General features: G+C 44.2%; 1 protein-coding gene across 4 annotated transcripts in view; it reads left to right on the top strand.

Moving 5' to 3' along the window:
* The window catches only part of TLK1 (tousled like kinase 1), a 207,942-nt gene that overhangs the window by 132,731 nt on the left and 54,539 nt on the right, over positions 1-20,672 (top strand). For 2 of the 4 annotated variants that reach the window (XM_075829437.1, XM_075829438.1), the window contains exon 4: positions 17,408-17,526. In XM_075829437.1, the coding sequence (XP_075685552.1) occupies positions 17,408-17,526 (119 nt within the window). The other 2 variants (XM_075829436.1, XM_075829439.1) reach the window with 2 other exon arrangements.

The raw sequence follows: 20,672 nt of genomic DNA, 5'->3' as shown, positions 1-20,672 counted from the left end.
TTTCCAATTGACTATAATGGAGCGTGAATGGATGGCCACCACTCACACACCCAAAAATGGAGGGCAAAACCTTTCAATACTCTGGACTGATGGGAGTCCCAGTGTCATCACAATCAGGAGACATTTATGGCAAATCCAATCGATATGCCATAAATGTTTCTAGTGGGAAAACCCTTTTATCCCTGCTTCCTGCACAGTAAAATGTGGGAAGCGGGTACTTCCTGCACCACGCCTTACTGTTACGGCGCTTTGATGGCTATGCCCGCACCATCAGCAGCGGGTGTCGACTGTAATATACAGCTGACATCCCACTGCAATGGCAAGGATCAGAGAGAACTTTTATCCTTGCTGTTTAACCCCTTAAATTATGCGTTCAACAGTGGCCATGGCACTTAAGTGGTTCTTATACAGGGAAGAGGCTTTTATCTATAAGCACATCCACTCGATTGCTGGGTGCTGATGGGTTGCTATGCCAGCTGGGGGCCTGAGAGTGAATTTTACACGCCGCAGTTTTGTTGCAGAAATTTTGATAACTATCCCATTTATCTGAATAGGTCTTGCAGAAATCCATGCGCACGATGCAGAAACAACCCCATTCAGATGTATGAAACAGATTTTTCAGTCGCAAAAATGTTTGCATTGAATCTGCAGCTTGTGAACTTACTAATAATGGGCCCCAGCCTGGCATGTCTGCGATGTCAAGGGATTATTAGGCTGCCTGTCAGTGTATCAAGATATTGCAAGCTAATAGGACTAAAAAAAAGTGTAATTAAGTTTATTCACACAAGTAAAAATATATAGACCACATTTGTTTGCTTTTACGTTAAATGTTTCATTGTGAAAAAAAAAAACCGAAAAGAAAATAAAAACAATCCTTTTTCTTCAATAAGACGTAGCTTCAGCTCAAAATGTTTCATTTTCTCAACAAATAAAGAAAAAAAAAAGCCCAACATTTGTAAAGCAACTTCTCTGGAGTACGAAAATACCCCATTATGTGGTCATAAACGGCTCTTTGGACACATGGCAAGGATCAGAAGAGAAGGAGCGCCATTTGGCTTTTGGAGCACAGATTTTGCTGGATTGGTTTCTTGACACCATGTCGCATTTGCAAAGCCCCTAAGGTACCAGTACAGTGGAAACTCCCCAAAAGGGACTAAATTTGTGATACTACACCCCTTCAGGAATTAATCTAGGGATGTAGTGAGTATTTTGACCCCACAGTTGTTTCATAGATTTTATTTGAATTGGGCAGTGAAAATAAAAATTAAATTTTTTTTCCAATAAGACGTAGCTTTAGCGCAAAATTTTTCATTTTCTCAAAATATAAAGCAGAAAAAGAACCCCAACATTTGTTGAGCAATTTCTCCCGAGTATGGCAATATACCATATGTGGTTATAAACTAATTTTTGGGCACACGGCAGGGCTCAGAAGCGAAGGAGAGCCATTTGGCTTTCGGAGTACAGATTTTGCTGGATTGGTTTCTGGTCGCTATGTATCATTTTCAAAACCCCTGTGGGACCAAAACAGTGGAAAACCCCAAGAAGTGACCCCATTTTGGAAACTACACCCCTCAAGGTATTCACCTAGGGGTGTAGTGAGCATGTTAACCCCGTAGGTGTTTTGCATAAATTAGTGTGCACTCGATATTGCAGAGTGAAAATGGGATTTTTCAATAGATATGCCAATATGTGGTGCCCAGCTTGTGCCACCATAACTAGACAACTCTCTAATTATTATGAAGTGTTTCCGGATTTTAGAAACACCCTACATGGGGCCCTAATCTTTTGCCTGGACATTGGACAGGGCTCAGGAGTGAGAGAGTACCATGCGAAATTGAGGCCTAATTTGGCGATTTACACAGAATTAGTTCACAATTGCAGAGGCTTAGATGGGAAATAATAAAATAAACCCCCCAGAAGTGACCCCATTTTAGAAACTACACCCCTCAAGGCATTTATTAAGGGGTGTAGTGAGCATTTTCACCCCACAGGTCTTTTCCATAAATGAATGCACTGCGGATGGTGCAAAGTAAAAATTTAAATTTTTCCCCAGATATGCCAATTCAGTGGCAAGTATGTCGTGCCCATCTAATGCCACTTTAGACACACACCGCAAAAATTGTTAAAAGGGTACTCCCGGGTATGGCAGTGCCATATATGTGGAAGTAAACTGCTGTTTGGGCACACTGTAGGGCTCAGATGGGTGGGAGCGCCATTTGGCTTTTGAAGCGTAGATTTTGCTTGGTAGTAGTTTTGTTTGAGTATTACTGGTGTTTCCGTTTATAATGTGGGGACATATGTAAGCTGGGCAGAGTATATCAGGGTCATAGTCAGGTGTTATAATAATGAGGTAAACAATAAAATAATCCATAGATGTGTGTTAGGGTATGTTCACACATACACGTCCGATACGCCTGAAATTACGGAGCTGTTTTCAGGAGAAAACCGCTCCGGAATTTCAGACGTAAAGGCAAGTGCAGGCGTTTTTCGCAGCGTCCGTAATTGGAGCTGTTTTTCTATGGAGTCAATGGAAAACGGCTCCAATTACGTCCCAAGAAGTGACATGCACTTCTTTGACGCGGGTGTCTTTTTTACGCACTGTCTTTTAAGAGCGGCGTGTAAAAAAAATTCCGCATTGGAGCCATATTTTCGGACGTAATTCGAGGTTAAAACGCCTGAATTACGTCCGTAAATAGGGTGTGTGTGAACCCAGCCTTACTCTGTGAAGCAATCCTTTCTGCACAGGCTGGTGTCCAACTGATAAATGGTGTCTTTACTTATCCCCCTTTTGGTCCACACTCCGCACCTTTGCAGTTTGGGGAATTTTCCTGGGAAGTGTTGTCCTGGTATAATACGGGCGCCCTCGCTTCCAGCAGATATGTTTGGGCTTTCCCCTTCCTGGTTCCCTAATTTTAGGGCCCTGATAAATCGCCTCTTGAAACAGATGAAATGTTCCCCTCGGGCACAACTGCATATTTTTTATTTCCTGACTTATGGAAGCCTTAACTAATTTAATTTTTTCATAGATGTAGTAGTATGAGGGCTGTTTTTTTGCGGGACGAGCTGTAGTTATTATTGGTACCATTTTGGGGTACATCTGACCTTTTGATCACTTTTGATCCTATTTTTTTGAGAGGCAAGGTGACCAAAAACCAGCAATTCTGGCATTGTTTTTTCTAGGGTTTTTTTATACAGCGTTCACCACGCGTTATAAATTACATGTTAACTTTATTCTGCGGGTCAGTACGATTCCGGCGATACCTAATTTATGGCACTTTTTTATGTTTTACAACTTTTTGCACAATAAAATTACTTTTGTAATGTATTTTTTCTGTTGCCATGTTGTGAGAACCATAACTAATTACATTTTTTTGTCGACGTAGCTGTATGGGGGCTTGTTTTTTGCGAGACGAGCTATAGTTTTTATAGGCACTATTTTTGGATACATGCGACTTTTTGATCACTTTTTATTTCAATTCTTGTAGGGCAAAGTGACCAAAAAACAGAAATTCTGGCATTATTTTTTACGTTTTTTTTTACGCCGTTCACCGCGTGGAATAAATAACATAATATTTTAATAGTTTAGGTCGTTACAGTCGTGGCGATACCAAATATGTATGGTTTATTTTTTTTTCAATAATAAAGGACTTGATAAGGGAAAAAGGGCGATTGTGTTTTGATTTATTACTTTAAACTTTTATTATATTTTTTACAACTTTTTTTTCACTTTTCATTTACACTTTACTTTAGTCCCATTAAGGGACTTGAAGGTCCAACTGTCCGATTTTTTTTTCTAATACATTGCACTACATAAGTAGTGTAATGTATTAGATCTGTCAGTCATTCACTGACAGCAAGCCGATTAGGCTTCACCTTCGGGTGAGGCCTAATCAGCTTCCATAATGGCAAACAAGAGGCCATTGTTAGGTCTCCTGTTGTCATAATTCCAGTCGGCAGTCGTGCAATTGCAGGGCCCAGCTGGTGATCTGCTAGCATCCACAAAGATGCAGCAATAGCATCCGATCACTGCATCTGAGGGGTTAATGGCAGGGATCGGAACTAGCTCCGGTTCCTGCTGTTACAGGTGGATGTCAACTGTAACATACAGCTGATATCCACCGCTGATGACGCCGAATCATCTCCTGAGCCGGCGCCATCTTGCCGGCGGCTATGGAAGACTTTCAGGCTCCGTACTAGACACCCCGGGAGGCCACTATTAGGCCTCCGGTGGCCATTGCAGCCACCGACACCCATGGCGATTTCATTGCTGGGTTGTCGATGAGCTGCAAACACTCTCTTTTGACACTCGCTTTTGACGGCTGCATTTAAGGGGTTAAGGGTATGTTCACACGAGGGCGTCCGTAACGGCTGAAATTACGGGGATGTTTCAGCCTGAAAACATCCCCGTAATTTCAGCCGTAACGGCATGTGCAGGCGTTTGAACGCTGCGTCCATTACGGACGTAATTGGCGCTGCTATTCATTGGAGTCAATGAATAACGGCTCCAATTACGGCCAAAGAAGTGACAGGTCACTTCTTTGACGCTGGCGTCTATTTACGCGCCGTCATTTGACAGCGGCGCGTAAATTACGCCTCGTGTGAACAGACAAACGTCTGCCCATTGCTTTCAATGGGCAGATGTTTGTCAACGCTATTGAGGCGCTATTTTCGGACGTAATTCGGGGCAAAAACGCCCGAAATACGTCTGTAATTAGTGTGTGTGAACATACCCTAATGGTGGGGATCGAAGCTAACTTTGGTCCCCGCCGTTACACCAGAATGTCAGCTGTAAGATACAGCGGACATCCGGGGATGATGGCACCGACTCAGCTTCTGAGCCGGTGCCATGCATTTGTCGTAAGTATACGACAGTTTGCGGGAAGCACTGGCTTTCCATGACGTATACTTACGACAAATGTCGGGAAGGGATTAAAGTCACCAACACTGAATGACTGCAGAGTTATAAACCTCCTCTGACATTAACATTCGCACAAAAATTGTGCGCCGGGAGCCTGGGTTTCCATGGCCGAGCAGCTGCACACAAGCCTAACATCACCAAGCACAATGCCAAGCGTTGGAGTGGTGTAAAGCCACCGCCACTGGACTCTGGAGCAGTGGAAACGTGTTCTGTCGAGTGACTAATCACGCTTCTGGCGGTCTGATGGGCAAGTCTGGGTTTGTTTGTTTTTTTAAAACATCATTTTTTATTAACAGTTTTCACATTTTCTTATAAACATTTCACGCAAATGTTGCGTCATAAGTGCACAGCACTCAACTGTCATTAAATTAACATTGAATTAAACACACCATAACATAACATACAAACATGGCATAAGTGTCGATCTTCATATAAACAGAAAACATGACTTCCCCTATCCCTGACACGACTTAGGTCATCAATGAGTAGCTACGTTTCATTTATCCCCTGACTAGATCAAAGTTGCAGACCCCCTAAAGTGCCTGCCAAGAGCTGCGTATAATACCACGCTGTGTGCCGGAAAGGCGTAACAATTTCCACTACCTCGGCCGCTGTGCACTGCGATTCTATGAATATTTGCCATTTAGCGAATAGCTTCTTGGTTCCCGTTTCCTTCCGTCTTTCCACCTCCACCCTCTCAAGAACTAAGAACTGTTTCAGGCGAGACACGATCAGGTCTAACCCCGGCGTGTCTGTTTCCAGCCATTTACTCAGGAGGCATCTCAAGGCCAACAGTAATATCGTGTGCACCAGCAGGGGAGGAGATCTCACCCCTCGAGCACCCTCCTCCTCCGGCGGTCGCGCCTGATGGAACAGCAGCGCTTGAGGCGTCATTGGGAGTTTCGTTTTCCAATGATCCGAAATATATTTGTGTACCATCACCCAAAATCGCTTAGTATGAACACACCCCCATACTCCATGCCACAAATTCGTCAGGGGGGTGTTGCATTTGGGACAACACGTAATGCGGTCGGGGAAGGATTGTGAAGGCAAAATATTAAAGCCATATATAGCCGAATGCATCAATTTAAAATAGGTTTCCCTCCAGCTCTCGTTTATAACACTCTTCCGTACCGTCTCCCAACCCCCCAGTATGATCTCACCTATACCTGGATCTTGAGTCCATCGTTCCCAGACTTTGAATCTAACCCTTGATTGCGGACGAACAAAACCATCCCCCAGTGCTCGATACAACCCTGAAATAGTCATACGCACAGTCGTTGGACCTATGACCTCATCTAGAGTGTGAGAGGTGGCTTCCTTATTCAAATCCCTGAGCCTAGAGGTGCAAAATGATCGTGCCTGAAGAATTTGTAAAAAATTAACCCTACCCTCTAGGGGTCTAAGTTTAGCGGTGATTTCCACCCCGGTTAACCATCTCCTTTCCTCTATATGCATAAGATCCCCTGCGTTATTAATGCCTACAGTCCCCCAAGAGGCAAATCTATCTCCCTTGCCTACTCCCGGTAGAAATTCCGGGTGTCCGCCCAACGGCATATGTTTCGATAGCAGGTGAGGTAGGTCAAAGTGCTTACGTACCGCTTTCCAAGCTAGGACTGTATCTCTCAATACAATGGAGGTTTTGAGACGGCACGGAAGAGAAGCAATTCTACAATGTAGCAAAGCTTTTAGGTTCCAGGGTGAGGCATACTCCCCCTCCAGATCTAAGTTGGAATAATGGCTCGTTTCGTGAAGCCAATCCACTACATGACGAAAGAGACATGCCACGTTATAGCCCCTGATATTCGGGAAGTTCAAACCCCCTTCTTGTTTGCCCATCATGAGCTTGGTGAGTGCAATGCAAGGCATTTTTCCTGCCCATATAAATTTTGTGAATGAGGAAGTCAGTTTAGAGACATCCACATGTTTCAATAGGAGAGGGAGTGTTTGAAAGGGGTATAGCAATCTGGGGAAACTAACCATCTTAATCAGGTGGCACCTCCCCAGAAGGGATAACGGCAATTGGCACCATCGGGTGAGTTCCGCTTGCATTTTTTTAAATAACGGGGGATAATTTAGGCCATACAGGGTGTCTGGCACCTTCCCTATCTTAATGCCCAGATAAGTAATGCAGTGTTCAACCGGGGATATCCCACATCCCAAGGATTGCCAAAAGGTCTTAGGCAATGGTTTGCCCAACTCCAGAAGTTCACTTTTAGCTAGGTTGACTTTATATCCCGAGCATTGCCCAAATTCCTGTAAAAAATTAAAAACCGGCATTAAATGCTCTTGAGGATTTGACATAAAAAGTATAACGTCATCAGCAAACAGGGCTAACTTAACTGCCAGTGATCCCACCTGAATACCTCTGAACATAGCGGATTCCTCCAGGAATCTAGCCGTAGGTTCCAGTGCTAGATTGAATAACAGTGGCGACAGGGGACATCCCTGCCGGGTTCCTTTATGCAATTGAAAGGGATCCGACAGAAATCCTGAGGAATGAACGCGGGCCTGGGGATTATTGTAAACACCCTTCAAGAAGACCCGGAAGGCTCCCTGGACATTCATTTTGTCCAGCACCATCCCCAGCCATTCCGACTGTATGTTATCAAAAGCTTTCTCTGCGTCTAGCGCTAAGAGTGCCGGCCGGGTACCTGGCTGGGGATCGTGCCTGACTGTTTCTAGCACCGTCAACACCTTACGTAAATTAGTCACTGCTGCCCTGCCCTTTACAAAGCCTACTTGGGGTTTTCCCACCAGTGTGGGTAGATACGTAGCCAGACGATTGGCCAAAACTTTTGTGAGTAATTTCTGGTCTTGGTCTATCAGTGATATAGGACGGTACGACCCCGGGTCAAGAGGATCCTTCCCCTTCTTGGGTAATACCTTTATATGCGCTATTTTGGCCTCTGCTGGGAGAGTACCGGTCCTTAGTAAAATATTATAGTACGCCACCAAGATAGGGCTAATTTCTTCTCTCAGGGACTTAAAAAACTCTCCTGTAAATCCATCTGGACCCGGGGCCTTTCTGTTGGATAAGGTCTTAATGGTGCTCTGGATTTCCTCTAAGGTAATCTCTGCGCTCAAGTAGTCGTTCTGCTCCTGAGTGAGCCCTGGCAGCTTTACCTTCTCCAAAAATTCCCTACCTTTTTGGGGGTCTATGAGCGTGTCTGAGTAAAGGGCTTGTTAGTATTTACTTAATATAGTGTTCATTTTTTTGGGGTCTGATGTAGGATTTCCGTTGGAGTCGTTAAGTGTTGAAATGTGTGATGGTGTAAACCTCCCCTTCGCTAGTCGTGCTAATAATTTGCCCGCTTTATTGCCGAAACGCATTAGATCAGCATCAAATTGGGACCGATAAATACTTTCTCTTTTATCTAACCACTGATCAAATTGCGGCTTAGCTTCCCTCCATTTCTCCCCCAAAGATGTTGATGGAGAGTGTAGAAATGCTGTGTATGCACACCGTAATCGGTCACTCGCTGCCTTGTACCCTTCGGTAGTCTTGCGTTTAAGATTAGACATAAATTGCATCATTTTCCCTCGTATTACCACTTTGGCTGTACGCCAATACAGTGACGGGTCCGAACGATGTGATGCATTATCCCCATCATATTCCGTCCACCACCCCTTTAGCTTCTGTAGAAAGCCCTCATCCTTTGCCAGAAAGGAGGGGAACCTCCAAATAAAATCCGTTCCCCTAGCTACTGTGTCGGCCAAAGTAATGGTAACCGGGGCATGGTTCGAAATAACGAGATCCTCAATCGCCGCTTCACGTAACCTTCGAGATAAGGCGTCATTAACTAGCAAATAATCAATACGCGACCATGACTGATGGACATGAGAAAAATTTGTGTATTCCCGCGCATCAGGGTGTAGACTCCTCCAAGCATCTGTTAGGGCAGTGTGTCTTAAAAAGTCTGGTAAGATCTTATCCCTATTTCTCTGAGAACTAGTCCCTGCGCTCCTATCTTCCCTGGAGGACCTTACAGTGTTAAGGTCTCCTCCTAGAATTAAAAGCCTAGTACGATCCTGCTGGAGTTGGGCTTCCAAGTGACCAAAAAAACCTGTGTTGACCGGATTTGGGCCATACACATTATGAATACTGATAGTTTCCCCTGCATGTTCCACCACTAGATGGATCCAACGGCCCTCATCATCACACTCCTGGGACACCAGCGTAAAAGTAAAATTTTTGTGTACCAAAATTATAACTCCGGCCTTACCATCCCTTGCCGGCGAGCCAAAAACCTGACCCACCCAGAATTTTTGCAAATACTTAAATTAGGGCTACATCTGGGTGTAATCGTTTCATGTGTCGCAAAAGTTTGGTCCGTTTCTGTGGGGACCTAAGCCCCTTACCGTTCCATGAGATTATTTTCATGTTATTGGGCAGTGCATAAGATGAGCTAAAATGTCTAAAAGTCGTGATAGGTTCGGGGAGTCAGATCCATCTTTTCCCAAAAGCTATGCGTAAACATTAAGAACGAAGCCAAAACCCGGCTTGGAAACCAAAACTAAACTCCATATCAAGGCCATCAGGCCATTACCTAAAAAAAACGAAAAATCACCTGCGGCAAGGGTCATCAGCCCCCTAATACCCATTGGCGTAAGAGACTTCACTTTTTTCTGTTGTGCCAAAACACGTCCCTCCCTCCCCCTTCCCCCTCAGACCTGCATATATATCACCTTCAATGAGTAAGCTGCACCTGCCCTTACCACCTCATTAACCCTTTGCCGCCGATACACTAATTTATACAATCTTATACCATCGGTCTAACATCTTAGAGTCCGTTTGGACTATAACATAACGTGTCAAAATGAACCCTGCTCCACCGCTAGACTTCCCTGCCTCATTTTCCAGAATCCCCTACCGAACCTTCCCCAAGTATGCGACCTGTGGCAGATATAACTAACCTCTTGCGTAGGGGAGGCCTTGTATCCTTCCCGGTCGAGCACGCCCACAAGGAGAGATCTCAGAGCATGCCCTAACTCACTCTCTAATCCCCTGCAGTGGAAATGCGGGAAAATATCAAAATGCGTACATTTTAACATTGTAACATTATAACATTAGGTCAGTTGCTGACCGAAACAAGGTGCCTTATAAGACCGCCAAATGCAGCCATCAGAACTTTAAGATTATCTGCAAACTTATCTGCAGACGATCGGAACCTGCGATTGATCTACAGCGTCCACATGACCATCACATCAGATAAAATGGTGCTGAGAAAACTTTGCCCGTCAATCAGGAGACGTAGATCGGGTGCGGCTTCGGAGAGTCCCCTCCATTTCCGGATCGACCTCCCCGGGATCTTCCTGGTGTGGGCATTAAAGCTTCTGCCCAGGTTCGCTCCATGTCTAGTCGATTCCGTTTGACTTCTCTTGACTTGCGATGTGGACTGTGTGCTGGACTGTGTGCTGGACTGCGATGCTCCTCGTGCTGGGGTCTGTGTCTGCAGAGCTCTGCAAGTGCGTCCTCCGCTTCCTTTGGTGTGGTGAAAATCTTGGTCCGCCCGTTTTCTTGAAACACCCGTAAGATGGCTGGGTACTGCAGGTTAAAACGTACTTTCGCTTGGAACAGCGCGGTACAGATCTTGCTGAAAGAACGCCTGCGTTTCGTGACCTCCGTAGAATAGTCCTCGAAAAGTAGCACTTTCGTGCCCATTATTTCCAAAGGACGCGATCTGCTGCGGAATGCCTTCATAAGTGCCACCTTATCATTGTAATCCAACAGCTTAAAGATGACTTGTCTGGGACGAAGCGAACTGTTGTCATCCGCTGCTGGGAGATTTCTGGGGTCCGGCCCCACCCTGTCTGCCCTCTCCACCCGGCAGGGACGTGGAAGACCTAAAGCTGCTGGCAATGTCCTCTCACATAGTCGCTGTAAATCAGAAGGGATCACCGCTTCTTTCAGACCCACCAGTCGTAGGTTGCTCCTCCTGGAGCGGTTTTCCAGATCCTCCACCTTGTCCCCCAACTGCGTAGTAGCAGACAGCACCACTTTAAGTTTGGATTGCAGGCGCTCGTTTTCATCCTCCAGCAGCGTCATACGCTGTTCTAATTCATCAGTCCTGGAAGTGACTTGTGCCAGCTCCGCATGCATGCGGTTCAGGGAATCTTGCACCGTTTTTTCCAGTGCCTTTTGCAGGTCTGGCGCTATCTGCTTGGCCACTTCACGGGCCAGGGCTATATAATCAATAGGTGCAGGATGAGAAGAGACTATGGGTTCTGCAGGGCTTGAAAGCTGGGACTAAGGGTGCTGCAGCTCATCTTCCTGTGTGTATAGCAGGGGCGCAGTGGCGGGAAGCGCCGCCATCTTACCTCCCTTTTCCACGGCCGCGGCTGAGTCTTCCATGGCTGGCTTATGCGCACTTCTGAGGAGGTACCTGTCCATACAGGCACCACCGGGTATGTTCCTGTGTGCAGGGCTGGTGGCTTCACAGCTGATTGTCGCCGCCGGAGCGACTGTTGCGGGCAAGCAGGCTAGACGGGAGCGGGAGCTCAGTCACTCGCGTCCTGCATCGCCAGCGCCGGAACCGGAAGTCAAGTCTGGGTTTGTTGAATGCCAGGAGAACGTTACCTGCCTGACTGCATTGTGCCAACTGTAAAGTTTGGTGGAGGAGGGATTATGCTATGGGGTTGCTTTTCAGGGATCGGCCTAGGCCCCTTAATTCCAGTGTAGGGAAATCTTAATGCTTCAGCATAATAAGACATTTTTGACAATTGTAGATTCCAGCTTTGTTTGGGAAAGGCCCTTTCCTGTTCGAGCATGACTGTGCCCCAATGTACAAGGTCTATAAAAGACATGGTTTGGTGTGGAAGGACTTGACTGGCTCGCACAGAGCTCTGACCTCAACCCCATCCAACACCTTTGGGATGAACTAGAACAGAGATTGCGGGCCAGACCCTCTCGTCCAACATCAACGTCTGACTTCACAAATGCTCTTCTGGATAAATGGGCAAAAATTCCCACAGACACATGTAATATATGTGTTTTGCACAGAAATTAGTCTATCTACTGTTTTAAATACTTTCAGCATTAACATGCATTGTATTTCTACATTATTTATACAAATATCCTTGAAAACTGCAGTTTTAATAAAACCTGTGTAAAAGAGAAGCTGTTTTTGTTGCTCAAAGCAACCAATTACAGCACAGATTTCATTTTTCAAGAGCAGAATATGTAATGAAAGCTCCACTGTGATTGGTTGCTATGGTCAACAAAGTACATTTCTCTTTTACACAGGCTTCTAAATGGCTCCTAGTAAGGAGTTAGGGTATTTTCACACGTCCCAAAAAACGGCTGAAAAATCGGAAACAGAACGCCTACAAACATCTGCCCATTGATTTCAATGGGAAATACGGCGTTCTGTTCCGACGGGGCGTAATTTTATGCCTCATTTTCAAATAACGGCGTGTAAAAAGACGCATGTCACTTCTTGAGTCGTTTTTGGAGCCGGTTTTCATTGACTCAATAGAAAAAAATGGGCGTAAAAATCAACTCTGTATTTTCAGCCATTTTTTGTTAAGCGTGTGAACATACCCTAATCAATCAAAAGCGATCTGCCATAGTCGCTTAGAGAAATGCAGGACATAGTCTGCAGGAAATTACTCGCCTGGAGCAGGTTTCTCTTGGTGGCGTTCAGTGTACCCTAAAAAGAGATACATAGAAGACAAGAGTGTATGTGATCGACCACGACATGGACAACCACGAGTGACCACAAAACAGGACAAATTTATCAGAATGTGTTCCAAACGGGACAGATTCAATACAGCTCATCAGATTCGTGCTCATCTGATGGAAATGAGGAAGAAAAGCAGATCGATCGCGATTGTCAAACGCCGCCTTATAGCCAGTAGCTTGAAGGCATGTGTCGCAGACCATAAGCAGTTGCTTAGGCCTATTACTAAAGAGGCTATTGTGGTCTTCAAAATTCACAGGATCTGGACCACTAGTCCGTGGAAGAAGGTTCTTTTCACAGACTAATCTAAGTTATGATGTGTTGGGTCCAAGAGGCGAAAGTTTGTTCGTCGTGTGACAGGTGAGCGCATGATTTCTGCTTGCATTCAGCCCACAGTCAGCCATGGAGGAGGTTTCGGTATGGTCTGGGGATGTTTCGGAGGCGGTGCGACTGGTGTCTTACTAAACATCTAAGGAATCATGATAAGTGCTCCCACAACATCCTGGTGCACCATGCCATCCCTTTCGGCACCCGTCTCATTGATTGTGGTTTCACACTACAGCAAGATAATGACCCAAAACATACCGCCTCAAAAAGTATGTGCTGAAGAACTTGGTTTATCCACCCCTATTGCAATCCAATTTAACTTCTGTGGGATCATCTGGGCAGGTGTGTTCGAGATGTGCAAGTTAGGGTATGTTCACACAACGACAAATACGTCTGAAATTACGGAGCTGTTTTCAGGAGAAAACAGCTCCTGAATTTCAGACGTTTTTACAAGTGCACGCGTTTTTCGCGGCGTCTTTTACGGACGTATTTGGAGCTGGTTTTCATTGGAGTCAATGAAAAATGGCTCCAATTACGTCCCAAAAAGTGTCCTGTGCTTCTTTGCCGCGGGCGTAATGTTACGCGCCGTCTTTTGACAGCGACGCGTAAAATGACAGGTCGTCTGCACAGAACATCGGAAGACCCATTGTAAGCAATGGGCAGATGGTTGCCGACGTATTGGAGCCGTCTTTTCAGGCGTAATTCGAGGCGTAAAACGCCTCCATTACGTCTGAAAAGAGGTCGTGTGCACATACCCTTACGAGCCAAAATGACCTTTCGGATTTGCTACAAGAGAAGTGGGCTGCATACGGAGCTGAAGCTTTCGACAGGTTGACCGATAGAATGCCCCGCACTTGTACTGCTGTGATCGCTGCTGAGGGTGGATACTTTGATGAGAGAAAATTTTAAGGAAATAAAGGCATGAGTACAAAGCATGTTTATTTGCCTGAATAGAGTACATCCATATTCATCACAAACTAGCTTCTTTTGTTCATTTCCCCCCCAAAAATCACTGATTTGGGTGGTGTATTGTTATTAACTCTTTCAGGACCAGACTAATTTTCGTTTTCATGTTTTTTTTTTATTTTTCTGCTGACAGTCATATGACAGCTTAAGTTTTACAGGAGAAATTGTACTTTCTGGTGGTATATAATATTATGTGTGATGTACTGGGAAGCTGGAAAAAATTCAGTATGGGGTGGAATTGGAAAAAAACAGCAGTTCCACCATTCTTTTATGGGTTTCGTTTTTACAGTGTTCACTGTACGGTGAAAATGTCACATTACCTTTATTCTGCGGGTCAGTACGATCATGGGGATACCAAATTTATATAGTTTGTTATCTTTTAGTACCCTTAAAAAAATGAAAATGTTTGAAACAAACGAAAAACTTTTTGCATTGACATATTGTGACCCCGTAACTTATTTTTATATTTCTGCGTACAGAGCTGTGTAAGGCGTCTTTTGTACGCAGAAAGATTTCGTTTTTATTAATACCATTTTGGGGAATGTCTGGCATTTCAATCACTTTTTATTACATTTTTTGGGGGGTGGAAGTGGCAAAAAAAAACAAACTGCGATTCGGCCATTTTGACCTATTTCCCGTTCACCGTATTGGAAAAATATTTTTATAGTTCAGAAATTTTCGGATGCGTGTATACTTAACGTGTATATGTTTACTTTTGCTTATTTATTTTTATATGTGATCTAGAGAATGGGGGTGATTTTATTTTTTTATTATTTTTTGCTGCAATAGGAATACACTGGCTCTGAAGTGAAAGGGGCAGTAAAAACCCCGCAGATGCCGGTGGTCACATCTGACACCGGCATCTGAGGGGTTAAATGCTTGCGATCAGAAATTTTTTCTGCGATTTCTGTCCGTAATTTATCTGCGTTTTTTTTTTAAATTCTGTTCTGCAGCGTATCTTGCCTATGTCAATATACCCTTAATGGCTTGTATCATAAAGACAACCCCTGTCCATATGCCCAAAAAGAGCATATAGACATCATAGACGGGATTCTGCGCTCGGGTCCCCCTTCAATGAGCCATAATGGAGCTGTGACGGACCTGGCCAGACACGGCTCACCAATAAAATAAGACCTGAAGACCCCTTTATTTCATTGGTTGACATTGAACATGTTGCATATGCTAATTTTGAAGAGTGCGTAATAAAAATGGACCCCATAGTATATAATTATACTTTGTGTCCACCAATGAAGTTGTAAAAAGCGGAAAAACCGGCTCGCGGGAAAAAGAAGGAACATGCCCTATCTTCGGGCGTTTACGCCTCTGACCTCCCATTGACATCAATGGGAGGCAGAGAAAGCGTATTTCGCTGCGTTTAATGCCCGCGGCGCTCAATGGCCGCGGGCGAAAAAACGCAGCAAAAATCGGCGTGCAGGCAGAGGAAAATCTGCTTCAAGACTCCAAACTGAATTTTGAGGCAGATTTTCCTCCTGCAAATAACTCTATGTGAACCCAGCCTTAGAATTCTGTATTGTGTCATTCCTTTGTTATTCCTCCTGGAAATGTATGAATAATAAATTGGCAACTGGATGTTACCATTTCCTTTGTCAATAGCGTATGTGCCCCTAGACAGTCTGGCTCTGTCCAATCAGGGCTGACCGTGTCAGACCTTTTAAGGGACACATCCTATAGACTGGAAAAATAGCAACGCCCAATTGTCAATGTATTCATACATTTCCAGGAAGAACAACAGAGGAACAGTACAACGTAAAGTTCTAAGAAAAGATGCTCAAGAATTGTTAATTCATTGGGAATACACGTTTTTACTAAACGGACTTGTCAGGAGAGGTGACCAGTGTTCTAAAAATAAAAAAGAAGTATGGGAAAATAAGAAAAGTATGAAAAAAAAGATGGGCTATATATTATAAGTAGAACTTTAAAAAATAAATGATATATATATATATATATGTTATTACATCACTAGCTTTATAAAGTTCTACCTGTGTTTATATGCTATACCCCCTCCTTTTTCCTATCCTCCTTTATTATCTATTTTTCTACTTGATCCGGACTTTCTATCAGGTGCACGTGTCCGTGATCTTGTATCACCGCGCGTTGCGTTCTCAGTTCCTTCCTTCATTCTGAAAACGAACCAAATACGGTAAAGTAAAAAAAAAAAATCTGATTGACGGATCGTGGACGCGCACTTCACTCACTTGTGGCAACGAAGACGCGCACGCCTTGCAGGAGATACCAACACTGATGGAGAGGAGAGGGGGCGGCGCATGCGCGGGGGAATTCTCGCGTCACCAGGAATTGGTGGCGACGCGAGACTTTTCGGACGCATGCGCGGTCCCGATTGGTGAGTGTCCCCCCACCCCCCCGAAAGGTGCCGGTACTCAGTGCCCGTTGAGTACCGGTAGAGAATAAGCTCCGTGTGTATGTAGTATTGGGCGCCCATATGCTCTTGTGGCTGGCAGGCAGCGATCTGAACGGTGGGTGATGTGATCTACTGGGTTACTGACTAGTAGGGAAGTCTGAAGTTTGCATTTGACACTTTTTGCAAGATGGAAATGCTTCGTGCAGTGTATTACGTGCTGTAAATATGAGAGGCCTGAGACTGGGGCCCAGCAGACATTGCTCTGCCTCATCTGATCTGGATTGGCAAATATTTAACATTGACTGTGACCTGCACCCAGAGCAGCAGGGTAGGCCATGCTTAAAGGGCAAGTAGCCAATGACCAGAGAATTGCATCCTGCATGCATGCATCAAATAGCATGCATCAGAAGATCTGCCTGTTAACCTGCGCAGTGTCAACATCTTGCCATTGGCTGATTTTAGCGAGATGGACTGGACCGCAGTGATGGACGGGATCCGGGTGACAGGAATGCATCTACAGACGAGTCGTTTGTCACCATTCCTTTTTAATGTCCCTTTTTTAATATATTAATGTGACCAAAAAGGAGCGGTCTCGTTGCAAAAGTGATCGTTCCAAAAAGATGAAAATGTTTATCGTTTCGCAAAATTTTGCCTTGCATGCATTTAACATTGTTATCGTTCTCTTTTTAGTGTCTCGTCTTCTGAGTTGTCAGTAGATTAGTATAATAATTCTGTTCACCCCGATGTTTGATGACGACTGCGGGATTTGTTACATTGTATCTGTAAATAAATAATAGTAACGGGGTCACTAACCTAGAGATTGCTTATGGGGGGATTTTAGGCCTTTAACTATATGCATTGCACATCTTGTACTAGATCCTCATTTATACCCCCCCTCAATAGTGATCTAGTATGTTATAGGACGTACGTGTATTTTATGTTTGTATTTTTATTGTTATTATCGTGAAACTTTCTATTGTGTAAATAAGTGTCATATAATCCTGGATGATCACCTGTTGTGTACTGCAAATGTTTCCACTTAGATTGTGGTCTAAAAAAAATTAATATGTGGACCCTTCAAACCTATTGATCTTGATTTTGGAATATAAGTAACTTTTGTTTCTTGCAACATAGGTGTCATGGATGAACTCCACAGCTTGGACCCAAGGCGGCAGGAATTGCTGGAGGCAAGATTTACTGGAGGTGTCAGTGGCAGCACCGGGAGCACCGGCAGTTGTAGCGTTGGGGCAAAGGTAAGTGAAATGAAGAGCCTTCGTGATACCACTTGCTGCTAGTGAATGGATATTTGCTACACACTCGGGAAAATTGCTGAATGACATGATGGTTACCTTTTTATTTTGTGCTAGTGACTGGAGCATTTGCAAAGCATTACTTGCCATGCTTCACTTAAAAGCAGAATACAGGCTGCTGTTAATGGTAGTTTAGAGTATGTTCTCACAGGCAGGAGATGCTGCGGATTTTCTGTAATAAATAATCTGCAGCGGAATCGAAAAAAAAACTGCGGTAAATCAGTCACCGAAATAGTGTTTTTTCTACACATATTGCTGCGGTTTTGCCACAGCGGTTTTATCTGTGGATTTAGGCCGGGTTCCCATGTAGCGTAAACGTTGCGGAATTTCCACAATGGAATTCAATGCAGAAATTCCGCAGCATTTACAGTAGCAGCACGTCAATTTATACTGTGGGTTCACTGTTCCTTTTTTTTTTTTTTTTTTTTGCGGGTATTCCCTATTAAGTTTAATGGGGACTTAAAACCTGCAGCAAAGCGCATATGTTGCGATTTTTGCAGCGGAAAAACTGCGATTCCACTACAAAAATCGCAAATCTGAAACCACCTAAAAAAAACCACTTTCTTTGTTTAAAATAAAAAGGTTAATACTTACCCACTGGGGGTTGTCATAGAGACGCATTCCTCTATTCTCCGTCCAGGCCGGCCGCCTAAAATTTTCATCCCATGTGACTGCTGCAGCCAATCACAGGTTGCAGCAGTCACTTTGGCTGCAGCGTCATTCCAGGAAGCCGGGCTGCACAGAGGACAGAGGGACGTGTCGCTATGACAACTGCTGGGGGTATGTATTAGTTGGCTTTTTTTTTTTTTTTTTTTACAACTGCTTTCCGCAGCGGAGATTCCACCCGAAAATATGCGCCAGAATTTGGTGCAGTTTTTCAGACAGAATTCCCTGTGGGTTCCAGGTTGGATACGCTTTGTAGTTTTATGCGGTGTATCTGGCCTGTGGGAACGCTGCCTTAGTGTGAAGCATTAATCATAGCAAACCTTGTGTACCTGTACATTTTCTGCCGTTTTTGCTGCTACTGTAAATGCTGTGGTATTTCTGCATAGAATTCTGTAGTGGAAATCCCGCAGTGTTTACGCTGTGTGGGAACACGGCCTTATAGTCTAATACATTATAGACACAGGTTGTTTTTTTTTTCATTTTTTTTTTTACGTCCTTTACTTAAAGGTTTTCAGTGTAAGTGCAGGTAAGACTTCGTTCACATCTGCGTCAGGGCTCCGTTAAATGACACAAACCATAGGTTTGGCATAACCATTGATTTCAATTGTGACGGATCCGGTGCAAATGGTTTCCATTTGTCACCGTTGTTTGTTTTGACGGAATTAATACCGTAGTCGACTACTTGAAATCAAAGGTGATGCAAACGGAAACCTATGGTTTCCCTTTGTTTCAGTCAGGGTTCTGTTCCTGGGTTCCCCTGATGGAAAGCTCAGACAGAACCCCTGAACGGATCCCTGACGCAGATGTGAACGAAGCCCAAGTTGAAATTCTTTGCAACTCTGAAGGCTGATGGTTGTGATTGCTTCTGCAGCGGAGAGCAGGCAGTGGTTCAGAAAGTGACATTAGGGAATTTCTATATATGTAGCATCTTAGGCTCTGTTCTTATCTGCGTTCGTGTTTCCGTTTTTATGTTCCGTCATAGAAACAGAAGAATGAAAATAACAGTAGTGCTGAATCCATTACATGACTGACAGCAGCGCCCGGTTTCCGTCATGGGGTCTGTTATTTTATCAAAAAACAATAGCGCAGCACGCTTCACCATGTTTTTTGGCATTTTTTTTTACAGAAACTGCGGCAGTCCTCTTTAATGGCAGCGCCAACGGTGAAGCTTTTCCCACTACCGCTCACATCCTTTTTAGTTGTTGTGACATGGACCCGCTGTAGTTAGCTGGGTGCTGGAGGTTTTGCACCTCTATGCGTGTGTTCTCTGAAGGCAAAGGTACCAGCAGTTGATCAGTTTTAGGGTACGTCAACACCGCGTAAACACTGCAGAATTTTTGTACGGATTTCACTCCGTTTTCGCAAGAGAAATTGACATTCTGCACATTGAGAATCCACTCCGCTGGTCAATTTCCGCACACGTTTTCTTCAAGTCTTGTTCAAATCTCATCCACTGTGCGGATACTGTAATATTCTGCGAAATTTCCGCATGGAAAATCCAAATGGGAATTCTCTGCGGTTTACGCTGTTTGTGGACAGGGGAAATGTCTTAACCTCAAACTAAACTGTTCTTGAGAGAATGGCATACCCTTTAATATACACATTTTTTTTTTTTCATAAGCAATCTTTCACGTAGACAGGCCCTCTAATAAACAAGCCAGGGGTTGCTCCTATTTGGGGTGTCACAAAACAGTACGCCGTCTATGCAAACTGAGCGCCGTGCATCAATAAGCTTTCTTGCGACATCCTTAACAGGTGTTTTGGGGGTTGGGGCTCAGCAGGTACGGGATCACCTACAACACCGCTTGGTTGTTTTTCTTTGGGTATTAGAGATAAAACACTCCACAAGAAAAAAATAAATATATTCCCCATGATTGAACCTGTTCTTCTAATCTGTTTAAAAAAAAAACAAAGCTAGAAATCCCCCAATATAGCAAGTGGTTCTGTTGGTTCTCCGCAGGTGTGTGGAGATATCATCAGTCTGTTGAACCTCCTGGCGAGCACTGCACTCATTTTGCCACATATTGTGGCAAACTACAAACCGCACAAATTGGGTATGTCTAATGGCCCATTAAGAAAACCACGATGAGTCGCAAAATGGAAAAATATTTATTGACATAAACTTCACTTACATAGTTTAAAAACACTTAACATGGCATAGAAATATTGTAACCAAAAATATCGGGGGCTACCGCCATGATACGTGGTTGGCATAGGCCCTTGCTCAAACATCAATCCCCTCAATACACTCGGGGCTTACGTTGTGGCGATATGCGCGGGGCAGCTTTTCTCCACCATCCCCTATTTTTGGTATATTTTTCTGTGCGTATTATCCGCTTATATTGATGCAACCTTTTGTACTACTACGTATTTCTAGGTGTATGGATAATAGTCATTCTGTGTAGCGGCTCATTGCATTGGGG

The sequence above is a fragment of the Rhinoderma darwinii genome, chromosome 6 (assembly GCF_050947455.1).
Source record: "Rhinoderma darwinii isolate aRhiDar2 chromosome 6, aRhiDar2.hap1, whole genome shotgun sequence".
NCBI classification, from domain to species: domain Eukaryota; kingdom Metazoa; phylum Chordata; class Amphibia; order Anura; family Rhinodermatidae; genus Rhinoderma; species Rhinoderma darwinii.
Note: the sequence above shows the minus strand (reverse complement) of the source record. Positions and strands in the feature narration are given on the sequence as shown.